At 49.9% G+C, this 23,337-nt stretch overlaps 5 protein-coding genes and 2 non-coding genes across 7 annotated transcripts; 6 read left to right on the top strand and 1 right to left on the bottom strand.

Annotated features, from left to right (window-relative positions):
* Positions 1-500: 500 nt before the first annotated feature.
* On the top strand, positions 501-2,251 carry gh11-1 (glycosylhydrolase family 11-1). Its single transcript, XM_959052.3, has one exon. It carries the CDS (start codon positions 1,376-1,378, stop codon positions 2,036-2,038), a length of 663 nt encoding a protein of 220 aa, XP_964145.1. The 5' UTR covers positions 501-1,375; the 3' UTR covers positions 2,039-2,251.
* A 1,331-nt stretch (positions 2,252-3,582) lies between these two features.
* On the top strand, positions 3,583-4,844 carry NCU02856 (hypothetical protein; the record flags this gene model as incomplete). Its single annotated transcript, XM_959053.1, has 2 exons — positions 3,583-4,542; positions 4,668-4,844. 2 exons carry the CDS (start codon positions 3,583-3,585, stop codon positions 4,842-4,844), a joined length of 1,137 nt encoding a protein of 378 aa, XP_964146.1.
* A 525-nt stretch (positions 4,845-5,369) lies between these two features.
* Positions 5,370-5,466, bottom strand: NCU15070. Its single transcript has one exon. It is a non-coding gene; the product is annotated as a tRNA-Ile (tRNA).
* An 872-nt stretch (positions 5,467-6,338) lies between these two features.
* NCU02857 (hypothetical protein) lies at positions 6,339-8,417 on the top strand (the record flags this gene model as incomplete). Its single annotated transcript, XM_959054.2, has 3 exons — positions 6,339-6,721; positions 6,794-7,391; positions 7,470-8,417. 3 exons carry the CDS (start codon positions 6,339-6,341, stop codon positions 8,415-8,417), a joined length of 1,929 nt encoding a protein of 642 aa, XP_964147.2.
* A 2,265-nt stretch (positions 8,418-10,682) lies between these two features.
* Positions 10,683-19,145, top strand: NCU02858 (hypothetical protein). Its single transcript, XM_958899.3, has 7 exons — positions 10,683-10,979; positions 11,075-11,894; positions 11,952-12,078; positions 12,136-12,221; positions 12,283-17,819; positions 17,872-18,250; positions 18,307-19,145. Exons 2-7 carry the CDS (start codon positions 11,780-11,782, stop codon positions 19,137-19,139), a joined length of 7,077 nt encoding a protein of 2,358 aa, XP_963992.3. The 5' UTR covers positions 10,683-10,979; positions 11,075-11,779; the 3' UTR covers positions 19,140-19,145.
* Positions 19,146-19,959: 814 nt separating this feature from the next.
* On the top strand, positions 19,960-20,106 carry NCU15069. Its single transcript has one exon. It is a non-coding gene; the product is annotated as a tRNA-Leu (tRNA).
* A 1,850-nt stretch (positions 20,107-21,956) lies between these two features.
* Positions 21,957-22,571, top strand: NCU02860 (hypothetical protein; the record flags this gene model as incomplete). The annotated part of the gene is made up of 2 exons (XM_958901.1): positions 21,957-22,039; positions 22,106-22,571. The coding sequence occupies 2 exons, from the start codon at positions 21,957-21,959 to the stop codon at positions 22,569-22,571; spliced, it is 549 nt and encodes a 182-aa protein (XP_963994.1).
* Between the last annotated feature and the right edge of the window lie 766 nt (positions 22,572-23,337).

Genomic DNA, 23,337 nt, shown 5'->3' with positions numbered 1-23,337 from the left:
GCTGGAACTGGCTTCGACAAGTCGACGAAATGTGATTCTACTCGATCAGGTCTAATCCGGTTCTGTGACCAGTTGTCCGGACTGCTCCCTTTCCCCTGAGTGGTCGAGACTCCCGACTCTCTCTCACCTCACCGCAAAAGTCCACCCACCTTTGTTTTGGAAAAGATTGGTTGATATCTTGGTTCGGTTCGATTTGATTTTCTGCAGATTCCCCGGCTCACTTACCGAGAGTGCGGGGACACTAGTTGTCCCGAGAAACAAACCGAAATCGGTGTGAAATTGAAGGGTGGGGCGAACAGGGGCACGCCAAGCTTCCCTCCGTCTTTCTCAATCAGTGGGCAAAATACAGTGCTTATAGGGGATGCCGAACCGAACAGCCCACTGCCCGGGATAGCATGCCATCGTTGCCCTCACCGACTCAACGCATAAATGTTCGGCGACCAACCGAGATTTTGGAGGATAAAAAAAACATGTTCTCCGACTGGGGTGCTCAGAGATGAGGCTGGACAAGAAGCAAGAAGCTCGGCCTACGTCCCGGGAATCGGAAATGTTGTAGAAACACCCAACCGAACGACAAAGCCGACTTGTTGAAGAACAAAACCACCTCTACCTATGTAGCGATCCGTCGACGAGGGCGAAGGTCCTCCAAAGGTAGGGCAGCAGGGGCCGAATGCTCAACTGAAGCGTGCCAAGGTGGTAGTGCACGACACCCTGCCCTGTTCCACGACCTGATAGGGTTGAATGGTGGAATATCTCTTGTTTCAGCAAGGCTAGCCTCCGTCTGCGATAACCACTGCAAGGATTCTCAAACACCGAACGGACGAAAATGGAAGCTCGATGGAAGCCGTCGACGTCCGTGACCGAGCTACGCTGTGGGGCCCCAGTGATCCCTTCATTCAGCCTGAAGGCCATGTACGGAGCCACTTCTTCCGCCAAGAAAAGCCGGGGTAGTGTAGAATGGAATTACACTACATATTCCCATCTTGGGTACGGGGACCGGACTAAGCGTGAAGTTCGGGTGCCATCGATACAACCCTACCCGAGACCACCTCCAGGGACCAGGTACGTTTGGACTAAATTGTATGCTATGACAATGGCAAAGCATCCGGATCTCGGCATCAGGGTCGCCGGGATGGCTCTCTCCAAGGTGACAGGGACGACGACAACGAGTTAACCAGGAGAAACGATGGGATTGCCTAAGCCGGTCCTGTCAATCAAAAGCGACGACAAGGAGTTCGAAAGACAAGCTTGAATGGATATATAAGACCTTCAGGATCGTCGTGTTTCGACTTTTGTTTCTCTATCCCCATCACCAGCCATCAGCCAGCAGCCATCAGCCAGCAGCTTCACCCTCGTTTTCAATAAATCAGACACAATGGTCTCCCTCAAGTCCCTCCTCCTCGGCGCTGCCGGTGCCCTCGCTATGCCCTTCAACGCCACCGAGTTCTCTGAGCTCGCCGAGCGTGGCGGTACCCCCAGCAGCACCGGCTTCAACAACGGCTTCTACTACTCCTTCTGGACCGACAACGGCGGCAATGTCAACTACGCCAACGGCGCCAGCGGCTCTTACTCTGTGAACTGGCAGAACGCCGGCAACTTTGTCGCCGGCAAGGGCTGGAACCCCGGTTCGGCTCGCACCATCACCTACTCGGGTAACTTCAGACCCTCGGGCAACGGCTACCTGTCCGTCTACGGCTGGACTCGCAACCCGCTTGTCGAGTACTACGTCGTCGAGAACTTTGGCTCCTACAACCCTTCGTCGGGCGCCCAACGTCTCGGATCCGTCTACACCGACGGCTCCACCTACGACATCTACAAGACCACCCGCTACAACCAGCCGTCCATTGACGGCACCCGCACCTTCAACCAGTACTGGTCGGTCCGCCAGCAGAAGCGCACCGGTGGTACCGTCACCATGGCCAACCACTTCAACGCGTGGGCCAAGGCTGGCCTGCACCTGGGCACCCACAACTACCAGATCGTGGCCACTGAGGGATACCAGAGCAGTGGCTCTGCCCAGATCACCGTTCACGGTTAAACGATGGATTATATTCAGGATGGCAAGATGTTGGGATGATTTTGGACATTTGATGGATTGCAGGACCTTGAGATATGTTGAGGGTGGACAGAGAACGATCGGAAGTCGCACATCGAGTCTCTTTTTTTCCCTCGACCTCTTTTTTTACACTAGACTAAACTTCACAATCAGATTCATTTCTCTTATTATAGTAAATCTTTCAGTTGCGTTGCACCTTTTTCTGAAATCTCAATCGTCTCCTGTTCTTGGTCAAACTTTGCGACACCGAAGAATAATACTTAGCATTCCAGCCAAACACGCGACTTTTACACCGGCCTCAACTGTCAGCCACAAGCTGAACAATGTCAAGATACTGACTGCACATGCGTTTGTCTGCCACAGCACCCCTGGCGGTGAAGATGCATGATGCAAACGTTCGGATCTCGCGTGGCACAGACAATATGCGGAAAGCAGACGTGCAGGCGCCACTTCATATCTGGCATGATCCTATTGACGCCTCTCAGCCTAGTGGATCCCACCGCTCTGTCGTACCTGACGAGATAAATAGCAGCCGTTCCAATCCTGTGAGTTTCTCCCACAATCCCGGATTTTCCCTCGATCCTGTTTCAGCGATTTGCGTTCATGGATAACGCAGGCAACATTGTCCGCAGACGCTGTGTTCCCCTAGGCTTGCGGTCAAGATCTTGACTCCTTACCTATCCATCATAGCTCCCTGCCGGCCATGGCAATCGCCGCGCAACTCACATCCACTCACTTGTATCTGACGATGTCGCCTTGATTTTCTATTCGGCTGCTCACAGTCTTTCACGGTCAGCGCCAATGGACACGGCACTGTCACTTGAAGGCGCTCCTGCTCTTGGGTCAGGTCGTGCCACTGTGGCTTCTTACCTCATATCCTCGAATGGTCGATCTGCTCACGAATCCCAGGAACATCCGGACATTTTCGACCCGTTCCGTCGGAGTCGGTCTGAGAAAACAGCATCAATCCGGTCCCCACTCACCCAAAGCATGCGTTGGCAGCCCTATTTGTCCATCCCGTTGCCCTGAGTGGGCAAGCGCGCGGATTGCAAGCGTCATGCCTCGCATCATGCCCACGCATCTAGACCGAGCGCGATCCGAGCAAGATTCCGATCCGACTGTGGCGTGATTTGGAGGTTTCGGAAGAGGGACCGGGATATCGATGATCGAGGTGATAATATTGAGCGGTCAGGGGGGTTCAGCCAGTGGGATGTCCAGCAGGGAGAATATGGTTCGTTTGCGGCTATTCCTCGACTTACGGGCGCGGACGGCTGTAAGACCGGTGCGATGCTTAGACTACGGCCGGGAAGTCCACATGCTTCGGAATGGACAAGGAAAATCCAATAGCTTCACCGAAACAGAGCATCAACGGACGATGACAAGGTAGGCTTCAAAAGAGAAGAAACTGCTTTCCGAGTTCTTTACCGCTCTTTCTGGACTGTCTTCCGTTGTGTTCAATATCAGCATAATCTTGGAAACAAACGTTACGATCTCCAAGAGCTGTCTTTGAATATTCGCACTACAAAATGGGACTGGCAGCACCAAGAAAACGAAGCCATCAAGTAGTGGCACCTCAGCAAATCCCCGACACTCTTCCAGCTCCAAGTCAACCTCAATCCCAGCCCTCTGAGACAAGTTACGCCCTTTCTTCTGTGACTGAGACAGCTACCACGTCAAGAGCGACACCCTTCCTCCCGACGAAGCTACTCGCCATACTAAAAACTCCAACCAGTTTCTCGTCACCCGTGCTTGCAGAAACATCATCATCCGCGCACAGTTCTGCCGTAGCACTTGGAATCGTCTTCGGTGTCTTCTTCGGCACAATCATCTTCTCCTTCATTGTCTGGCGTCTCTGCCGTCGCCGTTCAACACCAAAGACTTCAGCATCATCTTGGCCATCATCAGGCAAAGCCGCCGCCTCTATGCCTGTCAGACACTCGTCAACCATGCGCTACCCGCACAGGCCAACAATGGCCCGAATCCAAAACGGCGACCGTGGAGAGCGAGCAGTAGCACCAAGCGAAGAAGTGGAAAAAGGACGTACAACACCCAAGCTGGTCAAGGTCATCCAATCCGATGCACCCGAGCAAAGCTCTAAACGGAAGTCCCGTCTAGTTTCACACGGGACTGGACGGTTACATCATCAACGCGATCTCTCTGTTTCTCGACATCGAGAATTTCCGCATCCGGGCCGACAAGCAGTGGTGGACGTATCCAGCCCTACTACCGAAGAATGGAAAACTCATGACGTCCATCCACCCGAGAGGTCAAGGCACAAGTACGACGACTTCGACGACAGGCCAGCGGTCAGGGGTAGATATGGTCAAGACAATCCTTACCATCCACCACCGCTGATATTCGTCGCCGGACGAGAAGCCCATGAAAGGAGCAATCGAAGAAGCCACGAGCGGGTACCTCAACACCTACAACGACACGGGCAGGTAGCTCACGAGCGCAGACGAATGAGGAGATCACAACCTACTAGCGTGAGCGTTGTCCAAGCGTCAGTACCTACGGTTCATGCCACCTCTTTCTCAGCACCCGCGATACCGACATCGACAAGGAGGTACCAACCGCCAAGATATGAGTCAACTTCTTCTGCGACAAGTAGCTTAGGCTTGTCGGACAATATTGGCGAAGAGCCACCAAGCGTCACATCGTCGTCATCGTCTTCAAGCTCTTCGGAGGAAGGGAGGAGGAGCTGGTCACGGCGACGTTCACGTTCGCAGAGTCCGACCAGAGTCAGGTTCACGCTCCCATCCGGGGTGGGACAGTATTTGGATGCTGATTGAGAAATGAAGATGATATCGCAATCATTTCTCGTTTGGTTTTCTCCGTCGGTCCTTTCTTCTCCAAGTATCTATACGAGCGAAGGCGCTAGACTACATTCTTTGTGTACTCTTTTCTCATGTATTGTTTCCAACAACGGCAGATTGCCAACGCGCTACCATTAGACGGACTTAAACAGGGGGTGATGATGGTTTCTAGAAGTAGAAAATGGACAGTTGCCCAAAGCCAAAAGCTATACCAATCAAAGTCAAGCTTTACATGCTGCGCAAGCTCGGGATCATGCTGTTTGAGGATTGCGTGAAATGTAATATTCTGAGAATGCGCATAGCAAGCTGCAAAACCACTGTAATTCTGCTTGCATGACCGCTATATCCTGGATGGAGGCTTTTTCTCATGCAACCCGAAATACAAAGCCAAAAAACATAGTATGAGACCAAAAGAAGCCAACTAACTAACCGTTGAGGGAAAAATATTGCAGATGAGGGAGGACAGACAAATCAGAAAAAAAATAAGAAAAAAGAAATGCCCAATAACAGGATTGAACTGTTGACCTTCGCATGGACTTGATATCAGAAGAACCGATATTAGTACGACGCTCTAACCAGCTGAGCTAATCGGGCTTTGTTGAGGGAAGCGCCAAGGGCTTTGTCTCATATTGGCTGCAAAGTCAGAAGCGGTCAGTGCGCAAACTACGATTCAGGTGTCTGAAATGCAGATGAACGGTTCATCACACTTGTCGTGTAGCCATTTTCTGTCCCTCACCACCCCAAGAATTACGGACATGGAAGCAACAAAAGTCTCACAGCAAAGAAATAACAGATATTCTTTGATGTACCGTTAGTAGATTATTGAAACGCCTCCTATGTGCAGATACAATTGAGTGAATACCAAATGTCGAGCATCAGAAAACAAGGAACCTTTTCCCTTACCTGGTCCGTGCGCGGACTACCCTTCAATGGCCCCCTTTTTCGTCATACCTTGAAAGTAAACAAACCACCCTTCACTCCCCCCTTCTGCCCCTCCCCTTTCATCCCATGTATAGTAAGTAGCCTTGCAGCCTTGTACCTGAACTGTCTTCCTGACCTGCATCTCAACACCAAGGTTCTCGGGCCTTCGATAGCCTGCCGGAAGTCCGGACTGCTGCCAGCTGATATTCTTCACATTCACCATGCACTGCACCGGAGTCCAAAATTACGCAACCTCTGTGCATACCTATGCTCCAACCTTAGGCAGCCCCCCCCCCCTCTGGACCTCAACCTTTTTTTTAATGTTTTATTAGTCAAAACTTGTCGATCGACTGAACTTCTTCTGTCATCAAAACCACAAAATCCAATCCCCATTCGACGAAAGTCAACCAACACTCGACACATCTTTTCCGTCTCACAACTACGCACCGACAAACTCACTCCGACAACAGTCTGCAATCATCACCCGCCGTCAGTTTTCCTTTTTTCCAAGACATCAAGGGCACCTAAAGGACACCAAAGCCAGCATGTTCTCTTTCCTGATCGGAACGGTCGCCCGCCTCGCCACGCCCCTCATATACAAGGTTGTCGCCCCCATCCTCCGCCCGACCATCTCGCACGCCGTCGGCTACTTCCAGCCCATCGAAGCCGGCTTTGACTACGACCATGGCGACAACCCCTTGGTCGTTGGTATCGACAAGGTGATTGACAATGTCGACATTGTCCGGAAGCAGATCAAAGCCGTCTGCAAGGCGCCCATTGTCGTTACTTCTCGCGTCGTCGACAAGGCCGTCGTGGTGGTGGTAAAAAAGCTGAGGAGCGTTCGCGAAGAGCCTGTGGCTGCTGCAAGCCAGATTGTGAAGGGTGTCGCTGGGATTGTTGAGCACTTTGTGCGTTCTTTCTTGTTGAGGTATGTTCGGACTCTTGTCACTTCGAGCTCAGCAGTCTTTCGGTGAATACTGACTTTCTACAGCGGGACCAGAAGAACCAACGACTCCGAAATCCGCCCGTGGATTAAGCCCAAGCAACCCAGATCAGGAAGAAAACGGTACTCGATCGACCAAACCCGCACGTCCTCCTTCGTCAAGTGCATTTCCTCCGCATACCCAACCCCTCCTCCCTCATGCAGCGACGGCGACGATTCGCCTGCTCGCAGGGACAAGACCTCTCCCGTCTTTGACGCCACAAGCCAGGAAGCGGACACCACAACGGTTGTGAACTTTCATCCCAGGGCTTACTCTCCCGACGTCGACACCCCTCCGCGCTCAGAGAGCACCGTCTCTTCTCTGGACCTCGGCGAGTCAATCGACTCTCTTACCAGTCTGACCTCCGTCACTTCCGTGGAGACCCATCTCCCCTCCGAGATTTCGTTTCCGTCCTCTCGCTGCTCCTCAGATCTCTCCGAGATTCGCCTTCCGCTCTATTCTCCCTCCCACGAAGGTGTCGGCTCCAAAAAGGCCACTAGCGAAGCTGAGAAATTCTCCGACGACAAAGAGGATACCGTCAATAGAGCCAGAGCCATCATCGCTTTTCGACTGGATCATGAAGAGACGGACCGCCTTGACAGCTCACTGGAGCAAGTCCCTCAATAGGATGAGGGGTGCCCAGCTGAGCTTGTCGATGGCGTGGTGAAGGCGCGTTTTGAATCCGATACCCAGGGTTCGAAAGTCGACGGAGATGCTCAGGTGGGAAGCGAGAAGCGTGAAGTCGAGGGTTGGAAGGAAGAGCCGTCCGAGATTGAGGCACAGGGAGAGTTGGTTAGTGAAGCTGACGTTGCAGGCGATAGCGAGACGGCCATTGAATTGCAGAACTCGGAAGACCCGGTTTTGACGCTGACTGAGCCCAATCGTAGCCAATTTCAAGAGCTCAACCCGGCTTCCAACCTCCAAGCCATCAGCAACGCGGCTCTGGAGCCAGCCAACACACAAAGCCCCGTGGCCGTCAATACGTCCATGCCTCCCGAGCAGCCCCAAGAACTTGCGGCGAGCTCCATCGACGACGACACCGAGACCATCTATCCAGACGATGATGACCTCGAGCCCTACGTCTTCAACTGGGAAGACCACGTCTTCATCGACGCCACGGGCCATCTCGACACCTACCAACGTGTCCACGACGCCAACTTCAATCCCAGCCGCCAATACCTCCAGCACTGCCACTGGGTGGGTCTTTTCGAAGCCTACAAGCCCAAGCAGATCATCACGCACTACCTGGGCCCTGTCGACGCCTCTAGCCAGCACCAACCGATCCTTCCCGTGCCCGAGCTGACCGTCACGACCCCCGAGGGCTACACGCTCTGGCTTGATGACCCGCTGCCTTGGAACCGGCTGTGCATGAACCGGCGGTGGCTCCGTCTGAACTTTATCGATGACTATGGGTATCTGGATACGTGGAAGAGGGTGACGGATGAGGAAAAGAGGGAGCAGGTGATGAGGGGTTACCGGAGGTTGCAGAGGGATAATTGGGTGTTGTCAAAGTTTGCGCCGCTGGAGAAGAGGCTGGAGGGCCTGCCGGAGATAGTGGTCACGGTGCCGGAGGGAGGGACGTTTTATTTGAATGAGCCGAGGAGTTGGGCGGACTTGGATGATGATGATGATGATTGGTAGGGGTACAGTGGACAGGCTGACAGTTCTGGAGGTGGCTGAGGGGGGGGGGGAGCGGGATATGAAATAAGTGGGAGGGTCCAAAGTGGGCTGAAAACAAAACACTATGGTACTTGAGAAACAGCAAAATGATGGAAAAAAAAAAGTCAAATAGGGATAAAACTTATTATATGGCCATCAAATTGTAGACAGGTGGAGCTTATAAACAGCACAAAAAAATATGAAAATTGAACAACATCTTGAATTCCGTCTGCAAAATGTGACGTGAAACTTATCTGATACAATGTTGGCCCTATACGGTAGTGTCTGGACTTGCACTATCATAGAGTGAAGACGAGAAAAGGAGAAGAGAGTAAAAAAAAAACAAGAAAAAAAAAAAAAAAACCGGTTGGGGCACTTCCGACAGCTCAATCGAGCTAATAGGTATCAGAAGAGCAGCACGCATAGAGCGAACGTTAAACGTGCAAAGACCGGAACGAAACAGGCCAAGCCAGGGGCAAGTCCTCAACCAACTGAACTGAAGGGAAGCTGCTAAGACTCAGTCATGCAGGTACCTGCCTAACGAGAGGCAAGAAGAGCGGCGAGTGGGCGACAGGAAGTATTTGACATGATTAGATGAGAGTAGGCACGTACTGGCGCCAGTCAGTGGAGGAGATGCCGCAAGTAATTCCGCGACTGGGTCGGAATTAACCACCATAGCGCGCACACGGTATCTGTAAAAATGGTCCGCGGGATCAATTCCATGTGACTGGACTATTTTCCCATGGAGGGTCAATTTTCTAACTGTAAAATAATGCTCAGTATCTTCTTAAAAATGAAATCATCCTATTAATAATCGTGGTCTTTTTAACGAAATAGTATAAGTGTAAAAATCATCCCTAGTATGGTTTTATTCAATATTAGTCTTATTTATTATAATTAAATTTTCTAAAGATTTTATTTTATAAGTGTAAAAAAACTTTCAACTTTAAAGTATAATTTCTACTTTAAATTAATCTTTTAACAAGAAGTTCATTTTGGAAAGAGTAATTATTTTAACCTAAGTATAAAATATTTTACTTTTAAAAATAATTATTAGCTTTAAATATTTTGAATATTTATTTATTTTTAATATTATTAGTAGATAATTTTACAGTTAGAATCTACTCTCTTTCTACTTATATAAATAAACTTTAAATATTTTAAATTTATCTTTATTATTATACAATTGGTAAATAATTTTACAGTTATACTCTTACCTCTTCCTACCTATATAAGTAAAGGAATTCAACTCTTTTTTTAATTATTTAGCCTAGTGGCTTAATGGTTTTTATTCTTACTATCTTTCCTGAGATTATGAGTCCGATTCCAGTTGAAAGTAAGTTTTTTCTATTTAAAAAGTTTTAAATAGTCAAAGTCTTATATTTTATCTAAAGTCTTAACTGTAAAAAAAAAAAAAAAAAAAAAAAAAAAAAAAAAAAAAAAAAAAAAAAAAAAAAAACAACTTTAAGACTAGATCCTAATTGTAAAAATATTTAGGGATTTTTATTATAGTAATTGTATAGTTTTTTTCTCGTTTCTTCCTTTTTTACCTTATAAAAGTATTTATTAATTATAAAAGAATCTTATTTTATATAAATTAATATATTGAATTTTGAATTTAATACTAAAATTATTTACTTTCCTAAAAATTAATTCATTTTCAATTACTTATTAAAGAAAATAATTTTATATTATAAAAAAAAATTTATTTTTCAAAATCATTTTGAAATTTAAAATAACCTTTATAAAAATATCATCTTCTTAGTTAAAGCTCATTTTAGTTAAAAGATTTTTATTTTGAGTAAAATATTTACTATCAAAATATTTGCACTTTATAAATAATTTATATAAAGTTTACTTGTATAATTCAAGTAGAATTATATACCTTTTATCATTTTTACCCAAAATCGTAATGCGATGATTTTACAATTGTCATATTTTACAACTGTAAAATCATCCGGAGGATCATTTTCCAGAACCCCTCCCGCGCGCTATGGCATCTTTAGAGACGTGGTGTTGTGAGTTGAGAGAAGGGGGTCGGCAAAAGGCGTGGGGGTCTCCTTGAGACGGGTCGCGACCTCCACCTGCACTTTTCGCACCCAAGCTGCATCCGGCTTCAGTTATGTTCCTCCCTCTGCCGCCATCTTGCCTAGTATACTGAATCAAGGGAACAATTGCCATTTTATAAACCTAGACGGCAGCTTCCCACGCCATGACCACGATGTCGAGAGCAAGCGCGCTTACCCCGCCACTGGCCGGCAACCCAAATCAGCCCAGGGGCACCTCACTCAATACATGACCGCAGCCCTCTCCGAAGTCACCTTATCCAAACAACACCAACCATCGATATCGTTTTCCGCCGCAGATCAACGCGCCGGCTTTCTTTTTGGCAGCATCTTCAGCATAGCAGCTGTTACGATCGTCAACTATCGCTATACACTCGTTATCAGTATCACGACCATCGAAATCACATCCATATTCCGCGCTCGCGACGGCTCGGCGAGCAACGGCACCGCTCCCGCTTTGAAATTGAGACCAGACAAAGTGTGTACAGGATCCCTGATACCTCCCCCCCTGTTGGCCGCCGTAGCTTTTGAAGGCTTCACTGAATGTGGAAGCTAATAACCCTGTCGCTACAGCCACCCAGACCTGCCTTCCAAGTGCCCCGTCGCGTGTTTCTTTCTTCTTTGCTTCAAGCCTCCAAGAACGCTACTCCGACCACCCGCCAGTAGCTGCCCAAGATGGCAGGCCACAACTTTAAGCAGCTCGTCTTCGAGCAGTTCTTCACAGAGAGTGTCCCTCTCCCGGAGCCTGAGCCTACCACGACCACCTCGCTAGTACCTTCAGCCCTGGCGAGCGATACAGAGCAGCCCAAGGAAGAAGCCAAGGCTCCGGAGCCGGTCCCATCGTAGGCCGATGAGGTGGAGGAAGAACTTGGCCAAGAACAACCACCACCGGCAGCGGTACCGGAACCAGCTGCTGAAGATGACATTGAGGACACCGCTGAGAAAGAGGATGTACAAGTCACTACAATTCCGCTATCAGGTGAGGCAACACCCGCTGCTGCGGATGTGGCGCCTCCAGAGTCAGATTCCCCGGAGCTGGAGTCGCCAGGGTCGGAGTTGGCAGACTATGAACAGGAGACCGGGTACGAGTCTTTTACACAGGGTCAGAGCTCTAGTGATAATGACAAGAGGCTTAGCACAATACCTGAAGAGCCGTCTGATTCAGAAGGTTCCCACGACAACTTTCTACCAGTTGATAGCCCGGATCAACCGGTTGATCCAAGGGAAGAAGACCACACTGATGTACAATCAACTGATTTGCACGGAGAACCACCACAAATGGTTCCGGAGGGCCCTACTGCTCCCGAAACGCTTACCGGCTTTAGCCCAGCTCAGCTTCATCCTGAAAGCTTCCCGCCCTTATATGTCAATCCAGACAGAACTCCAGTTTCCGGTAAGTAACGACATACTCTTCAAGTCACATATTAGCTGACTAGGTTGCTTGACCAAGGCACGCCTGGTGGTGTAGCGCCATCGTCTGCTGGCGAGGGACAGTCGGTTGAACCAGAAAAGCACGAACCCGCTGTCCCGGAATTTGCGCAAGAGAATCCAGCGAATGACAACAACGAAGACAACGGGTACATTTTCATCGGCAACGATGATTAGTATCTCAATGCTGACGGCAACTGGAGCAGTCTGGGAGATGGTGAACGGCAGAATATCGACGCCTGGGCAAGAGGAGAAGCTGAACTCACAACCCATGTTGAGCCCGATGATGAAGGTATGTACCGAAACATGCATAGCCAGCAATCCTGAAGATCTTGAGGCTGACGTTTGTAAAGCACCTGCAGCCGGGTCCCCGGATATTCCCGAGTTATGTAATGTTCTACGTCCACCTCGTTCATTGAACTCCTCGGACAATAATTCGTCGGATACATCAGAGGTTGCTGCTAAAGGCCAGTTTCAACACGAATCCCTGGACGCGTGGCAAAGACGGTTACAAGACGAGTCCCGGGGATTTCCAGAGCCCCCTATGGGTACGATGGCCTCTATGTTTGATTATACTCCTTTTTCCGAGACTGCTTCCAACGCACCTGCGTCCAAAGACACTCCGCCCAACGATTTGCCCGGCGATAGAATCGCAGAACCGACGGATGCTGCCTCATCTTCGGACGGCACTCTCTTCGATGCCGAGACCACCCCGCTGGCCACCCCGCCGCACAATGGTAACGGCGTTATTCCCACATTAATTAGCTCATTTGACAAACGCACGTTCTTTGAAAACCTGTCGAGAGTTTTCAAAAAGGGAAGAAAACGAGCAGAGAAACTTCGTGAGCGGATCACGTTGCTTGAAACTGGGATTGGCGGTGCTGTTCCAACGTCAATTGATGAACAGAAGAACAAAGACCACGTCCAACACATGCCTGAAGAGAGAAGCCGCTATAACAGTATCATGATCAAATTATTAAAAGAAGGATACAATGTTCCAATACCGTGGGATGCACTCGAAGAGCCGCAAAATGAAGAAGAAGATATCAGCAGCTCCGCGGGACCTCTCATGAAGCAAGCACAAGCGGGAGTCTCTCCCCCGCAAAACATCTCTGAAGCTGGCAAAGAGGAATCACTTGAAGCTGGAAGAGCCTTGGACAAATTACTCGATGAAAAACTGGGAGAAGCCAAAAACGCTCAGAAAAAGGTAGCTAAAGGGGAAACGAAGACCGATGGCCCCCAAGTTAACCCGATTGAGCACCAGAAGCCAAATGTTGCTAAGACACCGGATAACCCCGAGAAGCCAGAGGTCCTCGAGGCAAGGGGAGAACAAGCTCCGGAGTACAAGACCCTCGCAGAAGAAAGGCGTAAAGCCGAGCGGGAAGATGCGGACCGCAAGCCAGCGGAGCAAACTGTCAAGGGTGAGGAAGAGGAAACCGCAAAGAATGACGGGGATGTCAAGCCCAAAACATTGGAGGAGCAGCAAAAAGCTAAGCAAGAAGAAGAGGATCGCAAACTAGCACAGCAGATTGCCAAAACCCAACAAGAAGAAGCCGCAAAAGCTTCCGAGGATGCAAAGCGCAGACAGGCAGAGGAAGCTGACGATCTAGCCAAGTCCACCGAGGCCGAAAAGGACAAAGCCCTCGGAGAGCGGATCAAGGCTGCTGAAGCTGAAATGCTCAAGGAAATTGGACACGCAAGGGCTAAAGTTGCAGAGGCCGAGAGGCTCACAAAGACCGAAAAAAACAAGGTCAAAACGGCCAATTCTGAAATGTCCGTAGCCCGCATAGATGCCGAGGCTCTTGAAGAAAAACGACGCAAAGCCGCGCAAGAGGGCAAAGCCAAAGACGCTGAAGCGCTTGAAGACAGGAGGCGCAAAGCACTTGAATTGGCCGAAAAAGCTGCGGTTGCAGAAAAAGAAGCGTCTGAAAAGGTCAAGGTGTATCAAGAGGCGGAAGACAAAGCCCGTGAAGAGCTCAGACTCCTTGAGCTTGTGAGGCAGGACGCCGTCAAAGCGGAGAAGGCCAAGGCTGCTGAACTTGGGAATTGGAACGTGGCCGTGAACGAAAAGGCAGCTGCAGCCGAAAGAAGAAGGATCGTTCGCGAGGCAGAAGAGGCTACTTTGGCTAAAACCACCGTCGAGAAAACCCCCAAGACTTTCACTCCAGGAGGAAAACTCACCTCTGTTGCTGCATCGAGAGGTGATGTGTCGAGGACAAGAGACAATCACAAATTTGTGCCATTTTTGAAGACTTCGAAAGTTGCTGCAGCAAGAAGTGAAGCCGCCAAAGATGCCGATCGCAAGCACGCAGCGGCCGGAGCTGAGAAGCGCCAGGCACTCGAGGCTGCTGGGGCTGAAAAGCGCAAAGAGATCAAGAAGGGGAATCAGCAGCCGGGCGTTGTGAAAGCTTCCGAAGCGAACGTTCCCAAGTCTGCTGATCCGGCCATTTCCAAATCTCCTGAAGCGAGTATTCCCACAGCTCTGACAGAAGCAGAGAAACCAAGAAACTTTTACGAGACCATAAGGAGGCGCAGGGAATGGGAAGCTCAACGGGAGGAGGCTAAGAAAAAAGACGAGGCTGAAAAAATCATTAAACCCCCTGAAGCCGATATTTCCAAGCCTTTCGAAGCGAACGTTCCCAAGCCTGCTGATCCGGTCATTTCCAAATCCCCTGAAGCGAGTATTCCCACGCCTCTAACAGAAGTAGAGAAACCAAGAAACTTTTACGAGACCATAAGGAGGCGCAGGGAATGGGAAGCTCAACGGGAGGAGGCTAAGAAAACAGACGAGGCTGAAAAAATCATTAAACCCCCTAAAGCCGACATTTCCAAGCCTTCCGAAGCGAACGTTCACAAGGCTCCTGAAAAAATCAATAAACCCCCTGAAGCCGATATTTCCAAGCCTTCCGAAGCGAACGTTCACAAGCCTGCTGATCCGGCCATTTCCAAATCTCCTGAAGCGAGTATTCCCACACCTCTAACAGAAGCAGAGAAACAAAGAAACTTTTACGAGGCCATAAGGAGGCGCAGGGAATGGGAAGCTAAACGGGAGGAGGCTAAGAAAAAAGATGAGGAAACACGACGGGACTGGTTGGAGGAGAAAAAGAAGCAAATGCATGCCAACGACAAACCTGCTTCTACTCAGCAGGCGAAGGTGGAAGAGGCATGGCCCAGTTTGCCCTCTACATCACAGCAGGTGAAGCCTGAAGCTCTGGGTGCTGCCCCTCCATCAGTCAAACTTCCCAAAATTATCAAGATTGCCCCGCCTAAAGAGAAGTCTCAAAGCTCCGCTAAGGCAAACCCGCAGCAGAAGCCTCAATCGCCTACCCGAAAGCCGCAGCAAGCCTGGTCTCAACCGAAGCCAGATGGCAATGATCGCGGAAAGACCCAGACTCTGGTACAGGTGAAATCGCAAGAAAAAACTCAAGAGCAGGCTCAAGCTTCGGCTGCGGAAAACACTCAGGGTCAATCTCAGAAGACCATGAAAGGCCCGGCGCCAAAGACGCATCCCGTTCCAGCTAAGGAGAAGCCACAGCCTCCAGCTCAGAAGAAGCCACAGGATCCAGTTAAGAAGCAACCACAGTCCCAAGCACAGAAGAAGTCACAGCAACCACCTCAACGAAAGGATGAAGCTCCAGCTCAGCAAAAGCCTCAAGTTCCAGCCGAGGAGAAACCCCAGCCTTCACCTCAGAAGAAGCCACAGCAACCACCCCAACAGAAGAGTCAAGCTCCTGCCCGAGTAGAAAAACCGGAACCTTCTGCCTGGAAGAAAAGGATTAACAATTTGAATGCTAAAATCTCTGAAGAAAGTACTCATACAAAGTCTCAGCCGCCTCGACCCTCAATTGTATTTGGGGAGAAAAAGAACGAATTGCAGAAGGGAAACAGCGCAGATCAGACCCAGGCTGAAGTTCCAACTGACAATAAGCCTCAACTTGAGCCTACATCAAGCAAAACAAAGCAAGATGTTGGACCTGAAGCCACTCCAGCTACAAAAATGGACGACAAAAAGGTCGAGGAGACACTATACGTTCCACCACAGCATCAAGAAACGGTTGATACTAAGGCGCAAGAAGACCAGCTGAAGGCCCAGAAAGTCGAGACTGAAAGACTTGAGCACGAGAAAGCCGAGCAAGAACGCGTTGCACGAGAGAAGGCAGAAAGGGCGGAGCGCGAAAAGGCTGAGCGTGAAAAAGCTGAACGTGAGCAGGTCGCACTCGAGAAAGCGCGCGAGAAAGCCGAACAAGAAAAAGCTGAGCGTGAAAAAGCCGAGCGAGAAAAGGCCGAACGGGAGCGTGTTGAACGTGAGAAGGCGCGCGAGAAGCTTGAGCAGGAGCGCATCGCACGTGAAAAGGCTGAACTCGAGAAAGCTGAACGTGAGCGGATTGCAGCTGAGGAGGCGCGCAAGAAAGCTGAACTTGAGAAAGCTGAACTTGAGAAAGCTGAACGTGAGCGGATCGCAGCTGAGAAGGCGCGCAAGAAAGCTGAACTTGAGAAAGCTGAACTTGAGAAAGCTGAACTTGAGAAAGCTGAACGTGAGCGGGTCGCAGCTGAGAAGGCGCGCAAGAAAGCTGAGCAAGAAAAAGCCGAACAGGAGCGAGTTGAACGTGAGAAGGCGCAGGAGAAAGCCCTACAAGAAAAGGCTGAGCAGGAGCGCATCGCACGCAAAAAGGCTGAACAGGAAAAGGCTGAGCGCCGAAAGGCCGATCTCGAGAAAGCTGAACGTGAGCGGGTCGCCCTTGAGGAGGCGCGCAAAAAGGCGGAAGAAGAAAAGGCTGAGCAGAAACGCATTTCACGCAAGAAGGCTGAGCTTGAGAAGGCCAAACAGGAAAAGGCTGAGCGCGAAAAGGCTGATCGTGAGAGAGCTAAGCAAGAAAAGGCTGAGCAGGAGCGTATATCACGAGAGAAGGCTGAACATGAGAAAGCTGAGCGTGACAAGGCCGAGCAGGAGCGCGTTGCCCGTGAACAGGCCGAACGTAAGCAGGCCGAGCAGGAGCGGGTCGCACGCGAGAAAGCCGAACATGAAAAGAGTGAGCGCGGAAAGATCCAACAGGAACGGCTTGCACACGAGAGGGCTGAACACCAGAAAGCCGAGCGCGAGAAAGCCGAGCATGAGGAAGCTAAGCGCCAGGTATTCGAACGTGAATTAGCCAATCGTCAAAGGGTTGCTCGCGAGACGGCAGAGCGTGAAGAAGCCGAACGCGAGAGATTGATGCACGAAAAATTCAAGGCTGAAGAATTCGAGCGGCACAACCTCGCGGCCCAAAGGATCGCACGTGAAATGGCCGAATATGAAAGGGTTAAAGAATGTGGACCCGAGGATAAGTATATGGAAGCTGAAAAACCCAAGCCAGTTGTCCAGAGTGGAACTGCAAACCCGGTGGTCAAGGAAAAGGAGGAGAGAACCCATGCTGGCCAGCCAATTTTCAATCTTGATGGCTCGGAACCAAAGCATAAGGATAAAATGCTCCAAGTTTGCTTGAACTTGAAAGCAAAGAGGCTTGAATTGGTTGAAAGCGCCGAGGAGTATGGTGAAGCAGCGAAGCGCCAGAACGAGAAGATGGAGGAACTTGTCCATCTGAGGGATCACAATCTCATGATCAGAGAGCAAGAGCTTCAGAAGATAAAGCTAATTGATGAACAACTGGAGAAGGAAGTGCGCGCTATACGTAGAGTAATCGCAGAAGAGCGACGAAAGATAGAAGCGAAGCAGCGGATGCTTGATGCGGTGCAGGCGGAATTGAAGGCTGAAAAACCTCTTGACTGGGTTCCATTCATTGTGTCCTCGGCCCAACCCAACCTGAACCGGGAGCAAGGACATGAAAGGGGGAGGGAAAGGGAGCGCCGCTCTGCGGTGGGCTTGAGCAGTCAAATTCCAGGAGCACCTGAGGTATGTCTTTTCCAGCATCGGATATCGTGGGTACTACTAACGCATGAGGTAGAATTATGGCGAGGAATACCCGCTGGAAGGACATCCCGCTTGGGGACATGTACCCGAGCAGGACCAGTATCCTTCAGTTGACGCTCCGTCTTGGAATTCGTATCCTTTTAACGAATCCAAAAATTCAGCACCAGAACAGGAGCAGTCAGGAGGACCTAGAAACCCGCTACCCGAAGCACCAAGGTCACTTGGAGTCCCCCAGAAAGCTGTGATTCTTCCTACAGAAGACTATGATACATCTCAGGTATCAAGACTACCCGCAGAGTTTCAAAGCACGATCCCAGGCCAGACTCACGTGCAGAACTTCGAAAACCAGCCCCCAGAAACCGGCTTCGCGGGCATGTTCTGCATGAATTGCCACTGGGTATTCGAAAAGCTGCGTAAGCTTTTGCACCTCAAGTCTCTGCGTTAAATAAATACTGACCATATACTGCAGGTTGTTCCTGCACCTGGGGCTCACTCAGCCGAGCTCGTCCCCTTCTCTGCCAATGGTGCGGATGGGAACACGGCTTCCTCTATTGTCCCACTCATCGTCTAAGCTTTTGGGACCATACCTCTGTGCCTGTTCAACCTCCTGCTGAACTGACTCGGGTCTCGCATCCAACATCATCATATCAAAGTGGCTACCAAGGACAAACATACGTGCCCCAACCGCAGTGGAATGCGCCTCCACCGCAGTGGAATGCGCCTCCACCGCATTTAAACGCACCACAGCAAGGCTTGCATGAATTCCAACCACAATTCAACCCATCCCAAGGACCTTTGATGTCGCCACGGGAACCTGTATGGGTGCACAATGATGCAATTCCTGAACCAAATCTACAAGGGCCGTATACTCAACCAAACCATCATCGACAACTTTACGACCCTCGCAACCCAAGCAGGTCACAAAATGAGCCGTATACTCAACCAAACCATCATCGACAACTTTACGACCCTCGCAACCCAAGCAGGTCACAAAATGAGCCGTATCCGTCAGGTTCTAATCCCCCAAAGGGTTCAAGGGCCGAGAGGCCTTCGAGGCCCAGAAGGACGAGCAGTTCACACAGTGGCCCGAATCAGCCAGGGTTGGGGCCACGCCTTTGGAGTCCAAACCAAAAGAAGTTGTTGGACTCGTTCAAGGGAGATGGTGATCGTGGAGAACAAGTCCCTTCGCAGGCTCCTGTTGCGGAAGGGAATATCGTAACAAGCTCGACGCTTCCGAGTGTCCAGGAGGAGACCAAGTCCGCAGGAAGAGGTCGTCAAAGAAAACACCGCAACTCAAGGTGAAGCCGCCGGTCAAGATGAAGCTGCTTTTCAGGGTGCTGCCACTCAAAGTTAGCTTTTATCGGCCGTCCAGTATCTACCAGGAGGGACAGCTGGAACGGATTGCTCGATGTGCTGCCCTTTGACAATGGTCTTTGGACCACACCATATGGACGGAAAATGGGCGGGAGAGGTATCGTTGTTTTGGTGGTTGATTGTTTGAACATAACTTGCCACCTGTTTTTGATATTTCTGTTTTGGTTTGTCAGTGTTTGAAGGAGAGATCAAAGCATTGTTGAGCGTAGCGTTTACCCCCTTATCGTCATTCAGCATCAGCGAATAGTTTTCAAGTTTTAGCATTTGGTTGTACAAATTGAGGATGGACTACAAGGCAGTGAGATAGCAATTGATTGAGTACAAAGCAGAATATGAAAACCTGATGTGCACCATGTTTTGGATTTTGAGCAGGATATTGATGCGGGATGCGAGTTCCGTGGTGTTGGGCCATTGGCACGCAGTTACACACAACAAGCGAGCGAACGACTTGGATGTGACGCTATCGTCACCCCTCACTCTCTCCGCACAGCTCTTGATAGTGCAGTAACTGGGTGAGTCGCTTCGCTTGCCCACCATTGTACCTCTCGCAATTTCAGGGTGCTCCCCCCTCCCCCCCCCCAAAAAAAACAGTCAGCATGGGGTCCAAGGAAACAGCTGAGATGGAACCTAGGAGGGAATTCCCTGCCCCCCCCCAACCCCAAACACCATGCGATATGTACCCCATCATAAACTCCATCTCATAACCCACATAATCCATTTCAAAATTCTCATCAACCCCTTCACAAAAGGCAAGATGGCCGAGCGGTCTAAGGCGCTACGTCAAGGTTTAACAAGAAAACCTTAATTTCGAGGTTTCCCTTGAAAAAAAAAAAAAAAAAAGATCTCAGTATCCGTGTTCCGAAAGGGCGCGGGTTGGAATCTCCCACTCTTGTCATTGTTGTGCTGTGGTATCTTCTCTACTGGGCTTGGGGGGAAGTTGTTCTTTTCTCTCTCTCTCTCTTTTTTTTCTTCTTGTTTTTGGGGCAGGGGGGTTGTAGTATCGTACGCAGTAGGGCTGCTGGTCAGGCTGGTCTGGTTTGTGGGGGGTTTCGATGATGACGAGGTGGCTACTCTACTTGTCTCATGGGAATTATTCGAGAATGACTGTTGTTGTTTTTTGTTGTTTTCCTTTGCTGGTTTTTTTTTGCGGACGTGCGTGGATAATGTAGGTAAGGTAATTTGTGTTTGTTCTGGGATGTAAAAAAAAATCATGTTGTGGTAAGTAAGGTGCTTGGTGGTGGCCGGGGCAAACTCCGTTGTCCGTTGTTTATATATAGTATTGCACTGCGCTGCGATACGATGCGATGCGATGCGATGCGATGCGGGAGGGTTAATTAGATTTCGGACTGCGTTACCATTTTTTGTTTTGTTTTTGTTTTTATTCTTTTCAACTTGCGTGCGTGTGTGATGGTGCAGCTAGATATATAAATATTATTCTTGGACGTACATAGGTGAGAAGTGGAAGTTCCTCCCTTATTTCGGCGGCATTGCATGGCATCCCATGAGCATGAGCATTTTTGGCTTGCGGTGCGGGTGCTCTTCTTTCATCGGACCTGACGGGGGCTGCGGAGGTGCAGATTTTTAGAGGTATGGATGTCCAGGCTCAGGTTCCATGCCATGGTATGGACGCTGAAATTTAGGGTAGCTACAGGGCAGTCACAGTCAGGCTTAAGACCCGAACGGGGAAGAGCGAGGAGATTACGACTTCTCAATTGCCTCGCAAAATACAGCGTCCCGGAAACATGGAATAAATTTTGAACCTACATGTTGAACCACCTACTCGATGATATATTTATTAGTGGCGTAGATTTGCCCCCAAGTCAATTGAATGCTCGTTGTTCTGTTGAGTGTCCTTGCTGGGTTTTGCTGCTTTTGTCTCCAGACGGCAGGTAGCGCTGCGTGGGCCACATTCACTTCCAGCCGCAGCGCTATCGGCAAGCACTGGAATCCCGGCAGACCGGCACCTCCGCCTCGACCGACCGACCGGTCCTCGAAGTATACATGTTGTCACGACGGTAATCCGCAGTGAACGAGTATCGACGCGAGGGCATAACTTCCCAAGTAGTTGCCACTGAATACGGGCGTCTTTACTGTTTAAAAATGCCTTTGGAAATGTGACCGGGTGACTCCGTTCGACTGGGCGTCAGGTTCACAGACCACCAAGCCTGTACCTCTAGGTACCTCTACCTAGCCCGGCATGCAGTGCGCATCAAGGTCCAATTTACCGGACTTCCTGTTGACTTCGGACGACTTTGGGTCATACATAATCTGCGATTAAACCTGCGAGGCACCAGTGAAGGGCGGACTTCCGATTAATCATTTTTATATTTATTTTTTGTGCCATGGTGGAAAAATTGGGGATATAAATTCTAAGGCTCTAGACTCAAGCTTCTCTTCAACTCCTCGCTTTATCACCCCGATATTCCTAACTTCAACATTCCAAGAGCACTTTCGAAAACATCCCATCTCCAGCATCGACATAGCCGAATAACCATTTGAACCTCTATATCTTCTCCCGCTCGACATCACCAACTCTTTCCCTCTCCGCCACCTTTCTTCGCACCTCTTCCAGCGAGACTTTCGGACAACTCGACACCAGAATTCACCTCGACCAAGTCGACACCAGCAAGCAACATCGCACACAAACGATTTACACCCTCTCACAATCCGACATTCACCATCGCTTAACTACCCAGCCGGTACAATCCGTGGCACTTTGTCGACTGTCAACATCCATTACTCAAGATGTCACACTCTCTCCTCTTCAAGCACTTGTTCGAGCGCAAGCAAGTGGGCCAGCCCCATTACATCCGAAAATGGAGTATAAAGTAAGCCGTCGTCGTCGCCATAGCCTATTTGCATAGCCTTTGCTAACTCTACCGTACTTCACCTAGGAACGCAAAGCCAACCGGGCTAACAGATGCCCAACGTGCCATTGCCGCCCCACCACATGGAGGCGAGCCTGCCGCACCCGTCTACGCCTTCTTTGACATCTCCAAGTACAAACCAGATTGGCAGCCCGGAGTCATTCAAATCGTCAAGCGACCGGAGCTCAACACCGAGTACGCCCAGCTCGACAATGGGTTTTGGTATCTGCTCGAGGAAGGCGGCGGGTATGTGCACATGACGGACAAGGAGTTCAAGGACTTCCTTGCCTGGAAGATGGACCGGGACCAGCGAGAGGAGGAGGACGACGAGACGGAGGAAGGATCGGATGATCATGATGATGAAGAACTCCTTGCTGAGTTTGATGCGGCGGAGGAAGCTCCTGACCCGTCGCTGGAGATGCTTAACTCGGAGATTGGAGATATGGAGTTGGAAACGGAGAAAATCGACCCTGAGCTCAGGGATTCCAAGTAGGAGAGGACGAAGACGGGAATCCGGAGAAGGAGATAGGAAATCGCAATTGAGCGAGAAGGAGCACGAGGTCAAGGCCGCCGTTGGGGAAGGACATAAATACTCGTCGATGAGTTTGAACGATTGGATACCTGGAGGAGCTGACGGACAAAGAGCTGTGTCGGGTGCTGAGGATAACAGTTACTACACAGAGACAGCTTTTTTTTTTTTTTTTTTTTGGTTATTTGACCCTGTTAACTACGAGTTTCTGGGGTAGTTTCATGGTGGATGGAGTTTAACGGGTGGGACATAAGTTTTCTTTCTTCATTCAAAAGCATAGATATCGAGCGAAACATCTGCTTCTATTCCGCCTACCTCCGTGTCACTTCGCCACTTATGGTCTCCGGGTGATTTTCTGTTCTTGATCGTGCTCCTACTTCGCTCTATAGGTACCCTAGCAGTCCGTTGTGTGCTATCTGCTATTCTGTCCCGTCCGCATCTAATCAACATGTCATGTGTATTCACAACAGCGGCCTTCGTGCCTCCACCTATCTCGTCGGCTACCTAGAGGTAGGTAACAAGTGAAGGGCATAAAATTACCGAGACGATTAACCCGTGGAACCTTGACAAACAGACGATCTTGAAACTCAATCACCATAGCAACCAGGCAGATGATGATAGCACAAGGTTTGGGCGCTTGGCAGCTGCCAGAGCGATTCTCGCCGCCAGAAAACTGCCGCTGTCGCTGAAATTGAATGCTAGCTGCTCAGGTCTTCCCGTAGTATTGTTT

The sequence above is a fragment of the Neurospora crassa genome, linkage group I (assembly GCF_000182925.2).
Source record: "Neurospora crassa OR74A linkage group I, whole genome shotgun sequence".
NCBI lineage: Eukaryota > Fungi > Ascomycota > Sordariomycetes > Sordariales > Sordariaceae > Neurospora > Neurospora crassa.
Note: the sequence above shows the minus strand (reverse complement) of the source record. Positions and strands in the feature narration are given on the sequence as shown.

Coding starts and splice junctions, on each gene's coding strand:
- gh11-1 (XM_959052.3), top strand. CDS start 1,376: ATGGTCTCCCTCAAGTCCCTCCTCCTCGGCGCTGCCGGTGCCCTCGCT.
- NCU02858 (XM_958899.3), top strand. CDS start 11,780: ATGGTTCCGGAGGGCCCTACTGCTCCCGAAACGCTTACCGGCTTTAGC. Junction 11,895..11,951: donor AGACAGAACTCCAGTTTCCG/GTAAGTAACGAC, acceptor TGCTTGACCAAG/GCACGCCTGGTGGTGTAGCG. Junction 17,820..17,871: donor AAATTCCAGGAGCACCTGAG/GTATGTCTTTTC, acceptor CGCATGAGGTAG/AATTATGGCGAGGAATACCC.